This window comes from Telmatherina bonti, assembly GCF_933228915.1.
Source record: "Telmatherina bonti genome assembly, chromosome: 2".
Lineage (NCBI taxonomy): Eukaryota > Metazoa > Chordata > Actinopteri > Atheriniformes > Telmatherinidae > Telmatherina > Telmatherina bonti.
The window spans coordinates 17737359-17751834 of NC_136620.1; the positions used below are offsets into that span (position 1 = coordinate 17737359).

A 14476-nucleotide genomic window follows, 5' to 3' on the forward strand; every position below is an offset into this window, starting at 1 on the left:
GAATGCTGATAAGCTTCACAATGGTTGACAGAGATATCGCATTGGAAGCCCTGAGCACACTTTGTAATGCCAGTGTAACATCTTATCAAAAATGCAGCTCAGGAGGTTCTGTTGTTGGAGGATTATCACCGCTGCGTCTGTTGCTCAAGAATTTAATCTCCACAGTCTTGGATGCAGATGAGACCAGGTAATTATTATTATTATTATTATTATTATTATTATTATTATTATTATTATTATTATTATTATTATTATACATTGTGATCAAAGATTAGATTTATGCAAACTTGTTTGGTCTCTCTCTGTGGAAATCTGATGAGAAAGTGAGCTGATAATATTGTGCTTTGAAAGTATCTCCTGTTTCTTTTAAAGCCAGGTGTCAAGCTACAACTTTGCCCACCTAAGAACTGTACTGCAAGGTGGAAGAGCCAGCTGTTCACTGAATTTTCCTGGATCTGATACAAGAACAACAAAAAATCACATCATTAATGAAGATGAATTCTTTGACCAGAGGTTTGATTATGATTTTACCAACCTGAGAGATACAGAGACCTATCACAGAGGTGGAGAGGTGTATGAACGTCCAAGTGGTTGGCAACGATTTGCCCTAAAGGTAAATATGTTTTTATCTACTTTGCTTTGAATTGTCTTTCCATCACTGTCTGTCTTTGTGTTTGTCTATCTAGGAGATATTATGTAATAAGTACTTAGACATATAATAATTTAAAAATGTAAGTGGGCAGAACAGTGTAAGTTGTCATAATTTTTACTTTAATTTCAAACTTGTAACAACAGCTGGATCCATTTTAATGTACAACGTAGCCTAAAGTGTCAAAATGAAAGGACTTTACATTTCTCATTGTAAATCTGTTTCAAAGATATAACTGCCAAATACATTACTGCTTTTGTGACAACCATTCCCATTGTGGGCTTGGTTCGTACACACTTTGTGGTTGGTTGTCACAATGCAATTTCAATGAGGAAATTAGCAACAACAATAGTCATCTTAAAAATGGTATATTTTAGGTAAATCTTCAATATAAAACCTTTATTTTAATTTTTTAGTTGAAACAATTGTTTATCAAGGCTACAACCTGTCATATATCATGAAAGACACAACAGCAGCCTGAAAATAAAAATTTATATAAAAACAGTACAACTGCAGATTAAGGCCTACAAAAATCTGTTTTATTTTTATGACTGAATAATTTTTTTACTTCAGAATAATTTTTTTCCCTCCACTGATTAGCTGCCTTTTCTCTTTCAATTCTTTTCGTCTCTGAAGTATCTGTGATGATGTCGGACGTGATAACCAACTCCAACATGCACTTTTAACTAGAAGTTGAGCTAGTAAGCATAAACAATAGCATAGCAAAGAAAAAATATCATCACTGTAGCTCTGCTATTATATCATAAAAAGGTAACAAGTGTAACTTTTTACACTGAAAGACTTAGAAGAAGAATGCAAAAAACTGAAAAGTTAGATTTTTGATTTATTATTTTGCTTCCTGTTTTTGGTTGCCATTACTTTCACATGATAAAAAAAATGCTATAGCAGATGACAATTGTTTTTTTCAGGTTCTGGATAAGTACGAGTCAAATGCTTGGCTGGGGAACGGGTTCCGTACCATACAGTCGGTGCCAGGCGAGTGGCCCGTGTCCTACCATGGAACATCAAAGAAAGGAGCTGAAGGCATCATCGAAGGATATTACAAGGTTAAATTAAAAGCACTTTATTTTCAGTGCTAAAACATATACATGTCCTTTACCATTAGGAGCTACTGTCAGTTATTATTAATACTTTCTTTCTCCATTATGTAATCTATTTCATGGTTTAGATTCTAGCATCTCTTAATTTACTTTATTTGGTTTAAGTGATTTCACTTCATTTTAGATGAGTATCATTTATGCATATAGAAGCAAGAACATCTGATATTAAAATGTATTTATAAAAATTATATTTCATGAAAGCTAATATGGTGATTTCTAACATATGCTTATTTCTGTGAATTAATTTTCAAGTCAATTACCTAATTATTCTGAGAATCCCTGTGACCCCTGACAGTTCCAGAGCGACAACCAAGAAGTTTGACAAATGAAGCTAGCAAACTAACAACTCAATTCAAAACTCATTTAAGACATTTGAGATAAATTGAACTTGTAATGGTGTGACAGGAGTCTTTGTAACATAATGTTTGCATAGTGCACCGTAAGATTTGTCTTCTGAAATATTTCACAAAAATGACACAAACCAACAGTTTTTGGAACAAGTTGTTTAAGGACAACTAACTGAGCTCTGAAAATGTACGCTCTCAACATTAGGCTGCAATACTGTGCCTGTTATGATTTTGTTTCATATTACATGCCATGTTCTCCCTGTGTATGAATGGGTTCTCTGTGGGTATTCTGGCTTCCTCCCGCCGTCCAAAGACATGCATGTTAGGTTGATTAGTTACTCTAAATTGCCCATAGGAGTCAGTGTACGCATGAGTGGATGTTTGTCTCTGTGTGGCCCTGTGATGGACTGGCAAGCTGTCCAGGGTGTACCCTGCCTTTCGCCCTAAGACTGCTGGGATAAGCTCCAGCTTCCCCGCGCCCCTGAACTGGATTAAGCAGATAGGAAAATGAATGAATGAATGAATGAATGAATGAAGTACATGCCCCCTTTTAAATATGTATTTAAAGAAGCTTCATCCAGAATGATGGACTGTCACTGTGGCTTGGAAATGTTATTGTTGCAATGGTTTATAGAAGTGCTGTATAATGGAGCATAAGTCTTTGGAAATTACTCAGACCTAAATAAATAACCAGGAATTCTTTCTTTTTTTATGTTTTGTTTAACAGCCAGGTCCAGGCCAGGTATATGGCAGAGGGATTTATTCTACTCCATACATCCAGGAAGCAATGCTTTATGCAAAAACCTTCATCTCAAACAAGAATGGAAAGCAATACAAAGTCATTTTGCAGAATCGGATCAACCCCAATTTCAGACAGAAGCACAACAACGAGAAATACTGGTTGGTTCCAATCCCAGCTTATACGTCAGCTAAAGATGAGCAGGAGATGGTGGAACGGGCCATTCGCCCTTACGGCCTTCTGCTGAAAGAAGTCTAACTGTTAAAAAAAAGATTCCTTGTTTGACTTGAAAGTACAAACTAGAAAATCCCTTTAATGTTAATTATCGTTTTTGTTTTGACAATAAATGTAAATCATAATTTCCTTTTGGGATTAATAAAGTATTTTTGAATTCATTTAATTGCATTCATTAAATGTGTCCATATAAAGGATGCAGGTATGGTTGATGTTTTATGTATTAAAATAAAGTAATTCCAAAAGCAGGTATATTTTATGTAACCATGTGGTAAAAAAAAAAAATTAAACACAGATCTGACACTCAAAAGATTGTCAATAAATTACTTCAAATAGAAGTTTATGTATTTATTATAAATCCTGATCAACACTAATGACCAACAGGTAGAGGAAACATATTGCATATCTTTTTAAGAACCTTAAAGTATCTTATTTGTGATGATGTGATAGTTGTCAAGAAATTCAACAACATTCTTTAAGTGGTGGGCTTTATGCACTCTAGCTGCCACTATGTTGTGTACTTATTCATATGTTTATGTAACAGATCTTTAAAACTTTGGTGGATGTATGATTTATAAATATCCATAAATTGTGATATAATGTTTCCTCATACTTTAGTTCCTGTTCATATATTAAACTTTTGCTTTCACTCTGAGAACAATAATGAAAGCAGGCAGAAAGAAGTCTCGGTGGGACTTTCTGTTAGTCACAGTATTTCTATTGCTGTGAAAGATGTTCATCTTACCATCATCTCATTGACAGCCCAGGAAATATTATCTAAAATTCTGTTAACTGCAAAGGCAGAGCAAGATCAAAAACAAATGCTTGTTCCTCCATGGTCAACATGGCCTGCAGATGTAAGATTAATAAGCTGAGTTGTGTTAATAAACAATAACACCTCAGTCTTCAAATCAGCCCTTTTCATGATGTGGTTTGTGCTTTGCCTTAGTTTCAGGTTTCCTGTTTTATTTAGTAGTTTTTCCTGTTTGGTTCCCTTGTTTGTTGTCTAGCTTTATTGATTTCCTCATTGAGTTCACCTGGTCTTGTTTCAGTTCATTCCATACACCTGTTTCTTGTTTGGTTCCCCAGTGTATTTATACCCCTCAGTTTCATTCCTTGGTTGCTGGATCATTTTGTTGCGCTACTTTGTAGTTGTTGTTAGTCCCCTGAGTGCCTTTGGTTGGAATAAACCTTCTGGAATCTGCATCCCTGTTTCCCTGATCTCTGCATTTGGGTCCACACCTTCGCCATCCCTCACCACCACCCCATAACAATGGAGGTCTGGATTTGGAGTTATACTCAATGAAAGTGGAAAAACACATTTCAGGCTGATCCAACTTTGATGTAATGTCCTTTAAACAAGTCAAAATGAGGCTCATTAGTGTGTGTGGTCTCAGCGTGTCTATATGACCTCCCTACAACGCCTGGGCATGCTCCTGATGAGGTGGCGGATGTTCTCCTTAGGAATCTCCTCCCAGACCTGGACTAAAGCATCCACCTTTCCTGGACAGTCTGTGGTGCAACTTGGCGTTAGTGGATGGAGCGAGACATGATGTCCCAGATGTGCTCAATTGGATTCAGGTCTGGGGAACGGGCGGGCCAGGCCATAACATCAACGCCGTCGTGTTGCAGGAACTGCTGACACACTCCAGCCACATGAGGTCTAGCATTGTCTTGTATTAGGAGGAACCCGGGCCCAATCACACCAGCATATGGTCTCACGGGGGGTCTAAGGATCAAATCTTGGTACCTAATGGCAGTCAGGCCACCTCTGACGACCACATGGAGGGCTGTGTGGCCCTCCATAGAAATGTCACCCCACACCATTACTGACCCACTGCCAAAGCGGTCATGCTGGATGATGTTTTAGGCAACAGAACGTTCTCCACGGCGTCTCCAGACTGTCACGTCAGTCACATGTGTTCAGTGTGAACCTGCTTTCATCTGTGACGAGCACAGGGTGCCAGTGGTGAATTTGCCAATCTTGGTGTTCTCTGACAAATGCCAAACATCCTGCACGGTGTTGGGCTGTAAGCACAACCCCCAACTGTGGATGTCAGACCCTCATACCACCCTCATGGAGTCTGTTTCTGACTGTTTGAGCAGACACATGCACATTTGTGACCTGCTGGAGCTCATTTTGCAGGGCTCTGGCAGTGCTCCTCCTGTTCCTCCTTGAACAAAGAAAGAGGTAGCGGTCTTGCTGCTGGGTTGTTGCCCTCCCACGGCCTCCTCCGCGTCTCCTGGTGTACTGGCCTGTCTCCTGGTAGCGCCTCCATGCTCTGGACACTACGCTGGCAGACACAGCAAACCTTCTTGCCACAGCTAGCATTGATGTGCCATCCTGGATGAGCTGCACTACCTGAGCCACTTGTGTGGGTTGTAGACTCCGTCTCATGCTACCACTAGAGTGAAAGCACCGCCAGCATTCAAAAGTGACCAAAACATCAACCAGAAAGCATCGGAACTGAGAAGTGGTCTGTGGTCACCACCTGCAGAAACCACTCATTTATTGGGTGTGTCTTGCCAATTGCCTATAATTTCCACCTGTTATCTATTCCATTTGCACAACAGCATGTTAAATTGATTGTCAATCAGTGTTGCTTCCTAAGTGGACAGCACCATTTCACAGAAGTGTGGTTGACTGGGAGTTACATTGTCTTAAGTTTTCCCTTTATTTTTTTGAGCAGTGTACATATTTTTTTTTTCTAGTGTGTGTCTTGTCCAGCATTTAGGCAGGTGGAATGATGGTCTAGATGCTGTGTTCTGCTGAGCAAATTTACTTTGCCAAGAGGAGCTTTACTAGGATATTAATCCCCTTGATTTTCTGAATTCTAATTTTATTTCTCTATTTATCTTGCATAATTGTTTGCAATACAGAGTTTGTACTGCTGGACCAGACTAGAGAGAATAGAAGAGAGACAGAAACAGAAAGGGAAAGAACAGAAAACACTTTATAGAGAAAGAGAAAGAGATAAAGAAAAAACATAAATATGCATATACGTACTCATATACACACATATGCATTTGCCTATATAAACACAAGTACATACAGTGCACACATATACACACAACCTTAGATTCAAATTCCCCCAGTGGAGGACTAAGCTATTAAGAGTGCTATCAAGAAGCAAATCAATAAAATCATAATTAAAAAAAAAAAAAAGAAGAAAAACACCACAAACAACAACCAGGTGTCCTCAGGGACATCACTCTCACAATTTTATGAACAATATCTGTTACTGGAAGCAGATTTTATTTAGCAAAGTTAAGGTGAGAAGAGACAACATGTTTTCAAGGACACCTTGCTTGTTATCACTAAGCAAAGTCATGTCTTTCCCAACACAGATACGCTGTGGTATCTAAACTGCAGTTATAGCAGGATTCAGGTATTAGCAGTTTACTGTACAGCTGGTAACATGGCGTTTATGAAGCTCACAGTTCTTCTGGTGCTCTCCACCTGCTGCTGGGCTGAAGAGAAGGTGAGGATTTGTGTAAAATTGATAACATCGGTTTGACATTTTCCACCAGTTTTTTTGTCATGCTTTCCTTTTGTACGTGGTGTAAATGAACAGAAACATCCTAATCCATCCACTTTCCTTTGATGTTATTTTATGTTTTTGTAATTATGTATGATTCTAATAATTTAACAGACAAGCAGAATGTGTCATGATATGTAAGAAGAAATCAAGTTGCTGATACAGCTGTGCAATAAGATGTAATTTCCCAGTTAGCTCTTACTATTTTATCTCTTTTATCTAGGAACTGTCTGTCTCTGAGCTCCTGTGGAAGGCCAACAAAGATGTTGGTAGGACACTTTGCATTTGAAATCCCAATGCTTGTAAAGTTATTTTTTTAGTGGAGCAACACACATGCAGCTCTGAGTTACTGGTTTTTTTTTTTCTTTTTTTATGTTTGTTACAGCTGGATGCCGTTATCTGGCTATCCAACTAGAATCTCACAAGGTTTACTGTTGTGTCAACAGAAAATTGATTACTCTCTACACTCTACTTGTCCTTCTATGTGTCATCTGCATAGCAGCAAACATATATATTTTTTATTCACTATTTGACAAAGATGAGGCATATATTATTGGAATAAAAATGGTATTTTTTACCTTTCAGTTTGGCAAAAATAACTACATCGGGAGTATCTAGACAAGGACGGTCTTAATATTTTTACATACTCCATGAGAAGTTAGAACTTTGTTCTTGAGGCCGCAAGAACAACATTTGTTCTGCTTCTCGTGGAGTATGTAGCAGGCTTTAATCTTATTGGTTTGACATTAATTTTTTGCAGTGAATGCTAAAACCTTTTGAACTTGGTTGTTCCGTATCTGCAGTTTATAATATTTTGATAAAATTTAGGTTCTGGAGAAAACTAAATAGCTGCAGAAGGTTTTTAAAGTCCTAATAGGCACTGCATGAGTCCACCCATGTACACGCATGTACTTGGGTGTACCCTACCTCATACCCAATGATTGCTGGGATAGGCTCCAGCTTCCCTGTGACCCCTATTTTGACTAAGCAGTTAATAAAATGTAGGAATGAATGTTTTTTTTTTTTTTTTTTACATGTATTCTAAAATAACCGATTGAATATTCGATGTTCTTTGACAGTGCATACAGAGGATGAACACCTTGTCATAGATGACATCGCTTATGACAATGAAAATGACAGGAATGCTGATCAGTGCACATCCCATGGTTGCATGTGGCCCAGATCTGCTGATGGAAGGGTTTACGTGCCATACGTCATTGCCAATCATTACAGTGAGTTACTGAAGCATTATAAGAAGTCTTTATCTAAAGATTTCGTATGATGTAAAACCATAAAAGGTACATAATATTTAAACATTTTAATCTAACCCAGCTGTCACGTCACAGGGCTGAAACAAGGAGACGATCACTCACATTTATAACTTTATCCCAAATTAACCAGCGATTCAGAGCAAAAAACTCTTCTGTAACATGCAGAATAACTACTGGTTTTACATAATTATATACCATGTCATATTTTATTTACACAAGGCAATTAAAATACTTTTCAAGACAAGTAAAAAATTAGAGAGTAATACACTATAAATGTGTGAACATGAATAATGTTTTCTAAATGAATGCAGAATGCCACTGCTCAAAAGCAGATTTACAAGGTTTGGTCATTTCTACTTCCTAAACCTGCATTTAATCAGAAAATAAGACATTTGTCTTTATTAGCCAGTACCAGGGGTCATCAGCAGTTCAGCAACTGTTTTTGTGAGCAGTCTAATGCGAAGCTAAATACTTCACAGAATACTACTGAAAAATAACAATACCCTGCTGTTATTCACTTATATTGCAAGGGAAGAATATTTAACTGTGATATACAATTACTGTAAAATATAGTAAGTTTCTATAAAAATCTACAGTATTTTATAACAGTGCCGATATAACCTTATTTTGTACATATTCTCTTTTCTCTCTGTGTCTCTGCAGCTTCTCGTGAGCTCTCCATCATTCAGCGTGGCCTGGACTCATTCAGGGACGTCTCGTGTATCCGCTTTGTCAAACACACAGGCCAAAGAGACTTTCTGAGTATCCAGTCCCACAACGGGTGAGTGTAAAAATAATGACCTTACCTTTGTTTTGCTTTTGGAAATGCGGCTGCTCATATATAGCTCATATATATATCAACTACAAGAAGAAAAGGATTGCTGCTCCTCAGGTGTCAAAAACTTAGCACCTCATTGCTTTCCTCAGTACACTGAGAGTTGGTCAAATGCAGAGCTGAATTTCAGGATCAGGATAAGTAAAGTAAAACTGATCATTTATTCATTCATTCATTCATTCATTTTCCAAACCTCTTAAACCACATCAGGGTCGCCGCGAAACTGGAGCCTATATTTAAATCTCAGCATATAGATATCTTGATAATTACACAGATATGATCATTTTCAGTTGACGGATCAAAGTTTGGTTCTGTGCACATTAATTTTGTACTAAAAACCAAACAGAGAACTGTTTATATTTACAACATTCATTTATGTCTCTTCAAAGCCGATGTTAAACTTTAACATACATATTTGAACAAAGGCATTTGTTTAAACTGCTTATTTATATTTGTAGAACAACAACAACAACAACAACAATGATAGAATAAAATACTTTATCTGAGTTTGTGTAAATCTCCTCTTCGCATACAATGTATAATAATAATAATAATAATAATAATAATAATAATAATAATAATAAGATGAAGAAGAAGAAGAAGAAAAATGTAATTATTTATATAAAACGTATGTAAAACAGCTTGCTAATAATAACTACAAAATAATCAGCTGTTGGCCTATGGCTAAAATGATTTTAGCACCATTTTTTTTTGTGTGTGTATCAACTAATTTAGAAACTTAGCATTTATGCTCAAACCCAGTAACAAGTTCAATATTTTTATAAAAATAAAAAGAAAGAAGTCAAATCTTGAATCACAATGCAGACAAAATGCATTAGCATTTGTATCCAAAGCTATCTCCCCAAGCTTAGCTGATTAGCATTAGCTCTCTCTGCTTCTTTTGATACATGTTATTTAAGTAAAAATAATTAAAAAATTTTTAAGGGAAGGGAAAGAAGCGTATATACTACATATATGTAGATATACTATATAGTATATACTACAAATAATACACTTACAATAAATAACTTATACACAATTATATAACTATTCAGGATAATTTTCTTTCTCTCTATACATATTCATACATTGTAGATATTTACACCAAACCAAAAACAACAACTATTACAGTTTTATAATTTACCATAACAAACAGTTTTTCTTGGAACTGGTTAAACTGGCTTCCAGCTGTGTATTATTTTGATTACTCACTCATAATGTTCTATACTTTTCATTCACTTTCCCCAACTTACAAGCACAAGAAAAGAAACATAATGTCAGAACCATAAAACCTATCCATATTTTCTGATCAGTATCACATATTCAGCATTTTGTCAGTATTATATGTTTGGTTTTATGTTTGTACGCAGGTGCTACTCCTATGTTGGTCGCCGAGGTTATAGCCAGACAGTGTCGTTGGACAGACAGGGTTGCATTTACCACAGTACAGTCCAGCACGAGCTGCTCCATGCTCTCGGTTTCAACCATGAGCAGTGTCGCTCCGACAGAGACCAGCACATCCGAGTCCTGTGGGAAAACATCCAGTCTGGTCAGAGAACAAACCATTCATCTACATGTCTCATGGTGTTAAATGGATCCAGGCCTTGAAAATAAATCCCAAATCTAAACATAGTAAGATGGTTCAATCATAATCAAACTGGTAATTTAGAAAAAAAAAACACTGAGATAAACTTGCTTTAAAACCATCTTACTGCACTGTAACTACTTACCAAAACAACATCCAGCCTTTAACTTATATCTGAATACTAAAGTAAAACTTTTTATTCATTTTTGATCAAGCATTTTAGGATCTGAGACACTATGAGAGGATAGTTTTTATTCTCCTGATCCCTGCTATGAATCCTCTTCTTCAGGTTTGGCATATGCCTTTGATAAGCACGACACACTGAACATGAACACCCCCTACGACTACAACTCTGTCATGCAGTACCACAGGTTTGACAAAACATTTCAAATAATTTTGTTTCCTTACATCTATGCATCTGGTAGGAATAGCCATATTTACAATTATTAACCTTGAATATTCAGTAAAAGCTGAACGAGAAAGCTGACTGTTTTCATTTCTATTAAGAAATAGAACTTCTTCTGCTTTTTTGCAAACCACAATAAAAAATTAACCTCTTTGGTAATTTCAGGTATGCCTTCTCTGCAAACAATAAACCCACCATGGAGCCTATTCCCGACCCAAATGTTGCCTTTGGCGAAGCTACTGAGATGAGCAAGAATGACATTGACAGACTGAACAGACTGTACCAGTGCAATTTTCACCATTAGGAAAACACAGCACACACATATTTGGTATGTATACCGCATTACTGTAAGTTTTCTGACATTAAAATATCAAAAATATCTTCACATTTAATTTATACAAAGGCTCTGAGTAGGTTTAGACACACAGCTTTTCAAAGTGTAAGGAAAAGATCTATTTGACTTTTAAAAGTATCTTGTAGCAGATAAGAGATGTAATTTGGCGTGGTTACAACTGTAAGAGAAAGAAGTGGTTCACAAATGATGCAGCTCAAACACCAGTACCTTACTTTCTCTGTCATGGCCACCTGATGTGGTTGAAATGATAATCTCATCAACAGATTATATTGACACTTTGTATAAATGCAAGTTTGTCATGCTGCCTCACATGGAAACCTCCCGTTGACTACCATGCTATAAATGCACTTGATGAACCATAACTAATCTGATTTACTATGAGAAGAAGTGTATGTCTTTTGTTTTTGACATGGTTGTTTTTCTCCCTGTAGGAAGTCCTGACCTGACAACACAAGTCCTGCAGACAAGACAAGTCATTTGTGTGGATGTTTCCACACTTACAAGGATTTAATTCACCATATTGATAATAAATCATTAATTGATGCATGTGTTGGCAAGAACTTTGTTTGTTGTAGACTTTTAGAAACTTTATTTTCCACACTACTGAATGACTGTATATTCACATTGTATTTTATGCAATGAGTACAAATGCAAAAGCTGCTGAATGTTCTGTACTAGAAATTTTAAAAAACACATTTCTATATGTAAGAGTCTCACCTGGGAGTCTTAATCCTCTATTATCAATCATTCCTTATAAATGTCTAAAATAAAGCACAAGCACCTCAGACCAGTAGTTTTTTGGAACTGTGAATCTTATGTTACATGAAGTTAGTTTTTTCTTTAGATTTCAATGTTTTTGACATGATTATATTTACATGACCAATAAATCTAAATAATCATAATTGTACTTAAAGTAGAACTATTATGTGCATTTCAGGCTAATTTATTTTCGCATTAAGCCCCGCCTCCCGCCACTGCACTACATTGGGAGCGCGCACCGCAACTGCTTTCGCCATCATTGTAACATCTCATAAACAGAAGGATTAGGCTAATATAAACTCAATAAAAAACAAAATACAATGTCAACACATAGCATACAGCCCTACATGTTGGAACCTGAATCAGACCCTGAAAACAAAGTGGAAAACAGCAACCCACAGCAACAAATGCAGCAGGATGTCTCTTTTTGGTAAACTCACCAGCCACCGTTCGAAATAACTTTACCCGACGTTTTCCACCTGCCTGATGTATTTATTCATGGGTTTCATGTGACATCACTGCGTTTCAGCGGCGCCATCTTTAGGACCGTCCTGAGACCAGAAGTACATTGTAATCATGCCCAGTAGAAGGTAACCAATCACCGAACCTTATCCTCCGGGACGTAACAAGGATTTGGAAGTAGAAAAAACTCTCTAAAACGACGCGTTTTTTGTCGCCATGGAAACCGAATGGAGAGAACTGGAACTCAAACTCAAACTCAAATGTGCGTTTAGGTGATAAAAAAAAACAGTGCCGTTCACATGTCTGATGAGGATTCAAAAGCATTGGAGGAATATTCATATGATACTCATTACATTTTTTCAGGGATAATATGCTTCTTGTCTTGTTCTTGAAGCAAATCACGTCTTTCTCAGCTGAGCAGATATACTGGGAGTATTCAGTACAGTCCCACCAGGTCTGTAATCAAGCAGGTTTTCCATGTATCCCTGCTCCAACACAGCTGACTCAAATGAATAAATCGCTGTGCAGCACCTGATAGAGCCATTTAATTTAATTCATGTGTGTTGAAGCATGAATATGTGATTGGGCCAAAGATTAGTTTTACTTAAGTGTTACAGTGCATGCATGTTTTAGATTGTATTGATGTGTATTTTAAATTGTGTGCTGCCACCAATCCTTTCTGAGGCCCATCCATCCCTAAGCTAATTAATGAGCAGGAACAGCTGCGTGCATCTGGGCATTATTTAAGTGGAGCCACAGCTGTGGCAGCGAGAACGGCAGAGAAGAACGGCAGAGGAACAGAGCCGGACGCGCAGCTCATTTGCCGGGAGCGGAGGCAGGATCAGGAAACCTAAAGCGCAGCAGTTCTGAGGTCGTTGGCCTGACTACTCAGCCCTGGGCCGCCGGAAACCTTGTGTGGCCCGGGAAAAGCGCGGGCTGGGAGTGCAGCTGCGCGGCGAGGGAGAGAGACGACGAAGCCACCTAAACGCTGTGTTGCACAGCAGAGGACTCCACGGGGACACATGTTTAAAGCTGCTGGATTTTAATAAACTGATTGACAATTTAACTTTTTAGTGTGGCCTCAACTCTGCTCACCCTCCCTTTTTAGGGAGGACTATTGTGGCTACGAGGGCAGACTTTTGTTTTTATAAAACTTGTAATTGTATTTGAATCCCCTCAGCCACTGACAAATACATGGAAAACTTGATGGATTGTGGACCTTCCAGGACCAAGTTGAGTACCCCTGAGATATACTATGGTATCAGGAGTTTCAGCGTGATTCTGGCATTAGCAGGGTACTTTACAGCTGGTAAAATGGTATTCATGAAGTCTGACCTCATTCTTCAGGTGCTCTCCACCTGGTGCTATGCTGAGGAGAAGGTGAGGACATATGGAGAGAAAATCAGCTCAATATTATTGTATGTAATACATAGTTCATAAACTGCGTAGAGTGATTTGTGTTTAACATTAGGTACATGTGTAACACATGGTTATTGAATCGTTTAAATAATTTTGTGTGTAACTTGATGTCCTGCAAATGTATGCTCTAATGCAGGGTAGGCTACTCCGGTCCACGAGTGCCGAAGTCCTGCAAATGTTGGGAGTTTTTCTGCTGCAACACACCTGGCACACATCAGACCTAACTAGCAGACTTGTGGAGAGCTTGACATCAAACTCTGCACAAGTCTGCTAATAAGCCACTTTTTTGTATGAGGGGCCATTTGGGACATTATTCAGAATTCGCCTCCCACAGACATATGTGAAATTTAAATCATTCACATACTGTGGTGAAACCTCTCATACACAATACTCAAATATCCTCTTACACACTATTCTGAAATATCCTCTCATATGATAAACTAAAATCACTGTGTTAATTCTTAAACCAAATTTCACTACAATGTGTGAGAGGCATTTTACTAGTGTGTGTGAGAGGTAAATTTCACTTGAAAAGGAAGTAACTTCAATTAAAACGGAAGTCACGTAGTAGAAAAAATTAGCGCAATTTCAAAACAAACGCTTTCAGGACATTGACAGGACATGCTAAATAGCCATCTAGTGTAGCTGCTTCCATCCCACCAGCAAGAGAGTTTTATTGTGGCCTCTTGAAATCCAACACAAACCATAAGTGTTTGATTGCACTGGTCACAATGTCCATTTATTTGATTCTTCTT

The 14476-nt window shown here is 37.6% G+C and overlaps 1 protein-coding gene across 1 annotated transcript; it reads left to right on the forward strand.

The window, feature by feature from the left end:
* Nucleotides 1-6509: 6509 nt before the first annotated feature.
* Nucleotides 6510-13287, forward strand: LOC306768290 (high choriolytic enzyme 1-like; the record flags this gene model as incomplete). Its single annotated transcript, XM_079256591.1, has 8 exons — nt 6510-6572; nt 6853-6898; nt 7709-7861; nt 8564-8681; nt 10106-10284; nt 10610-10691; nt 10892-11011; nt 13062-13287. The coding sequence occupies 8 exons, from the start codon at nt 6510-6512 to the stop codon at nt 13285-13287; spliced, it is 987 nt and encodes a 328-aa protein (XP_079112717.1).
* Nucleotides 13288-14476: the final 1189 nt, after the last annotated feature.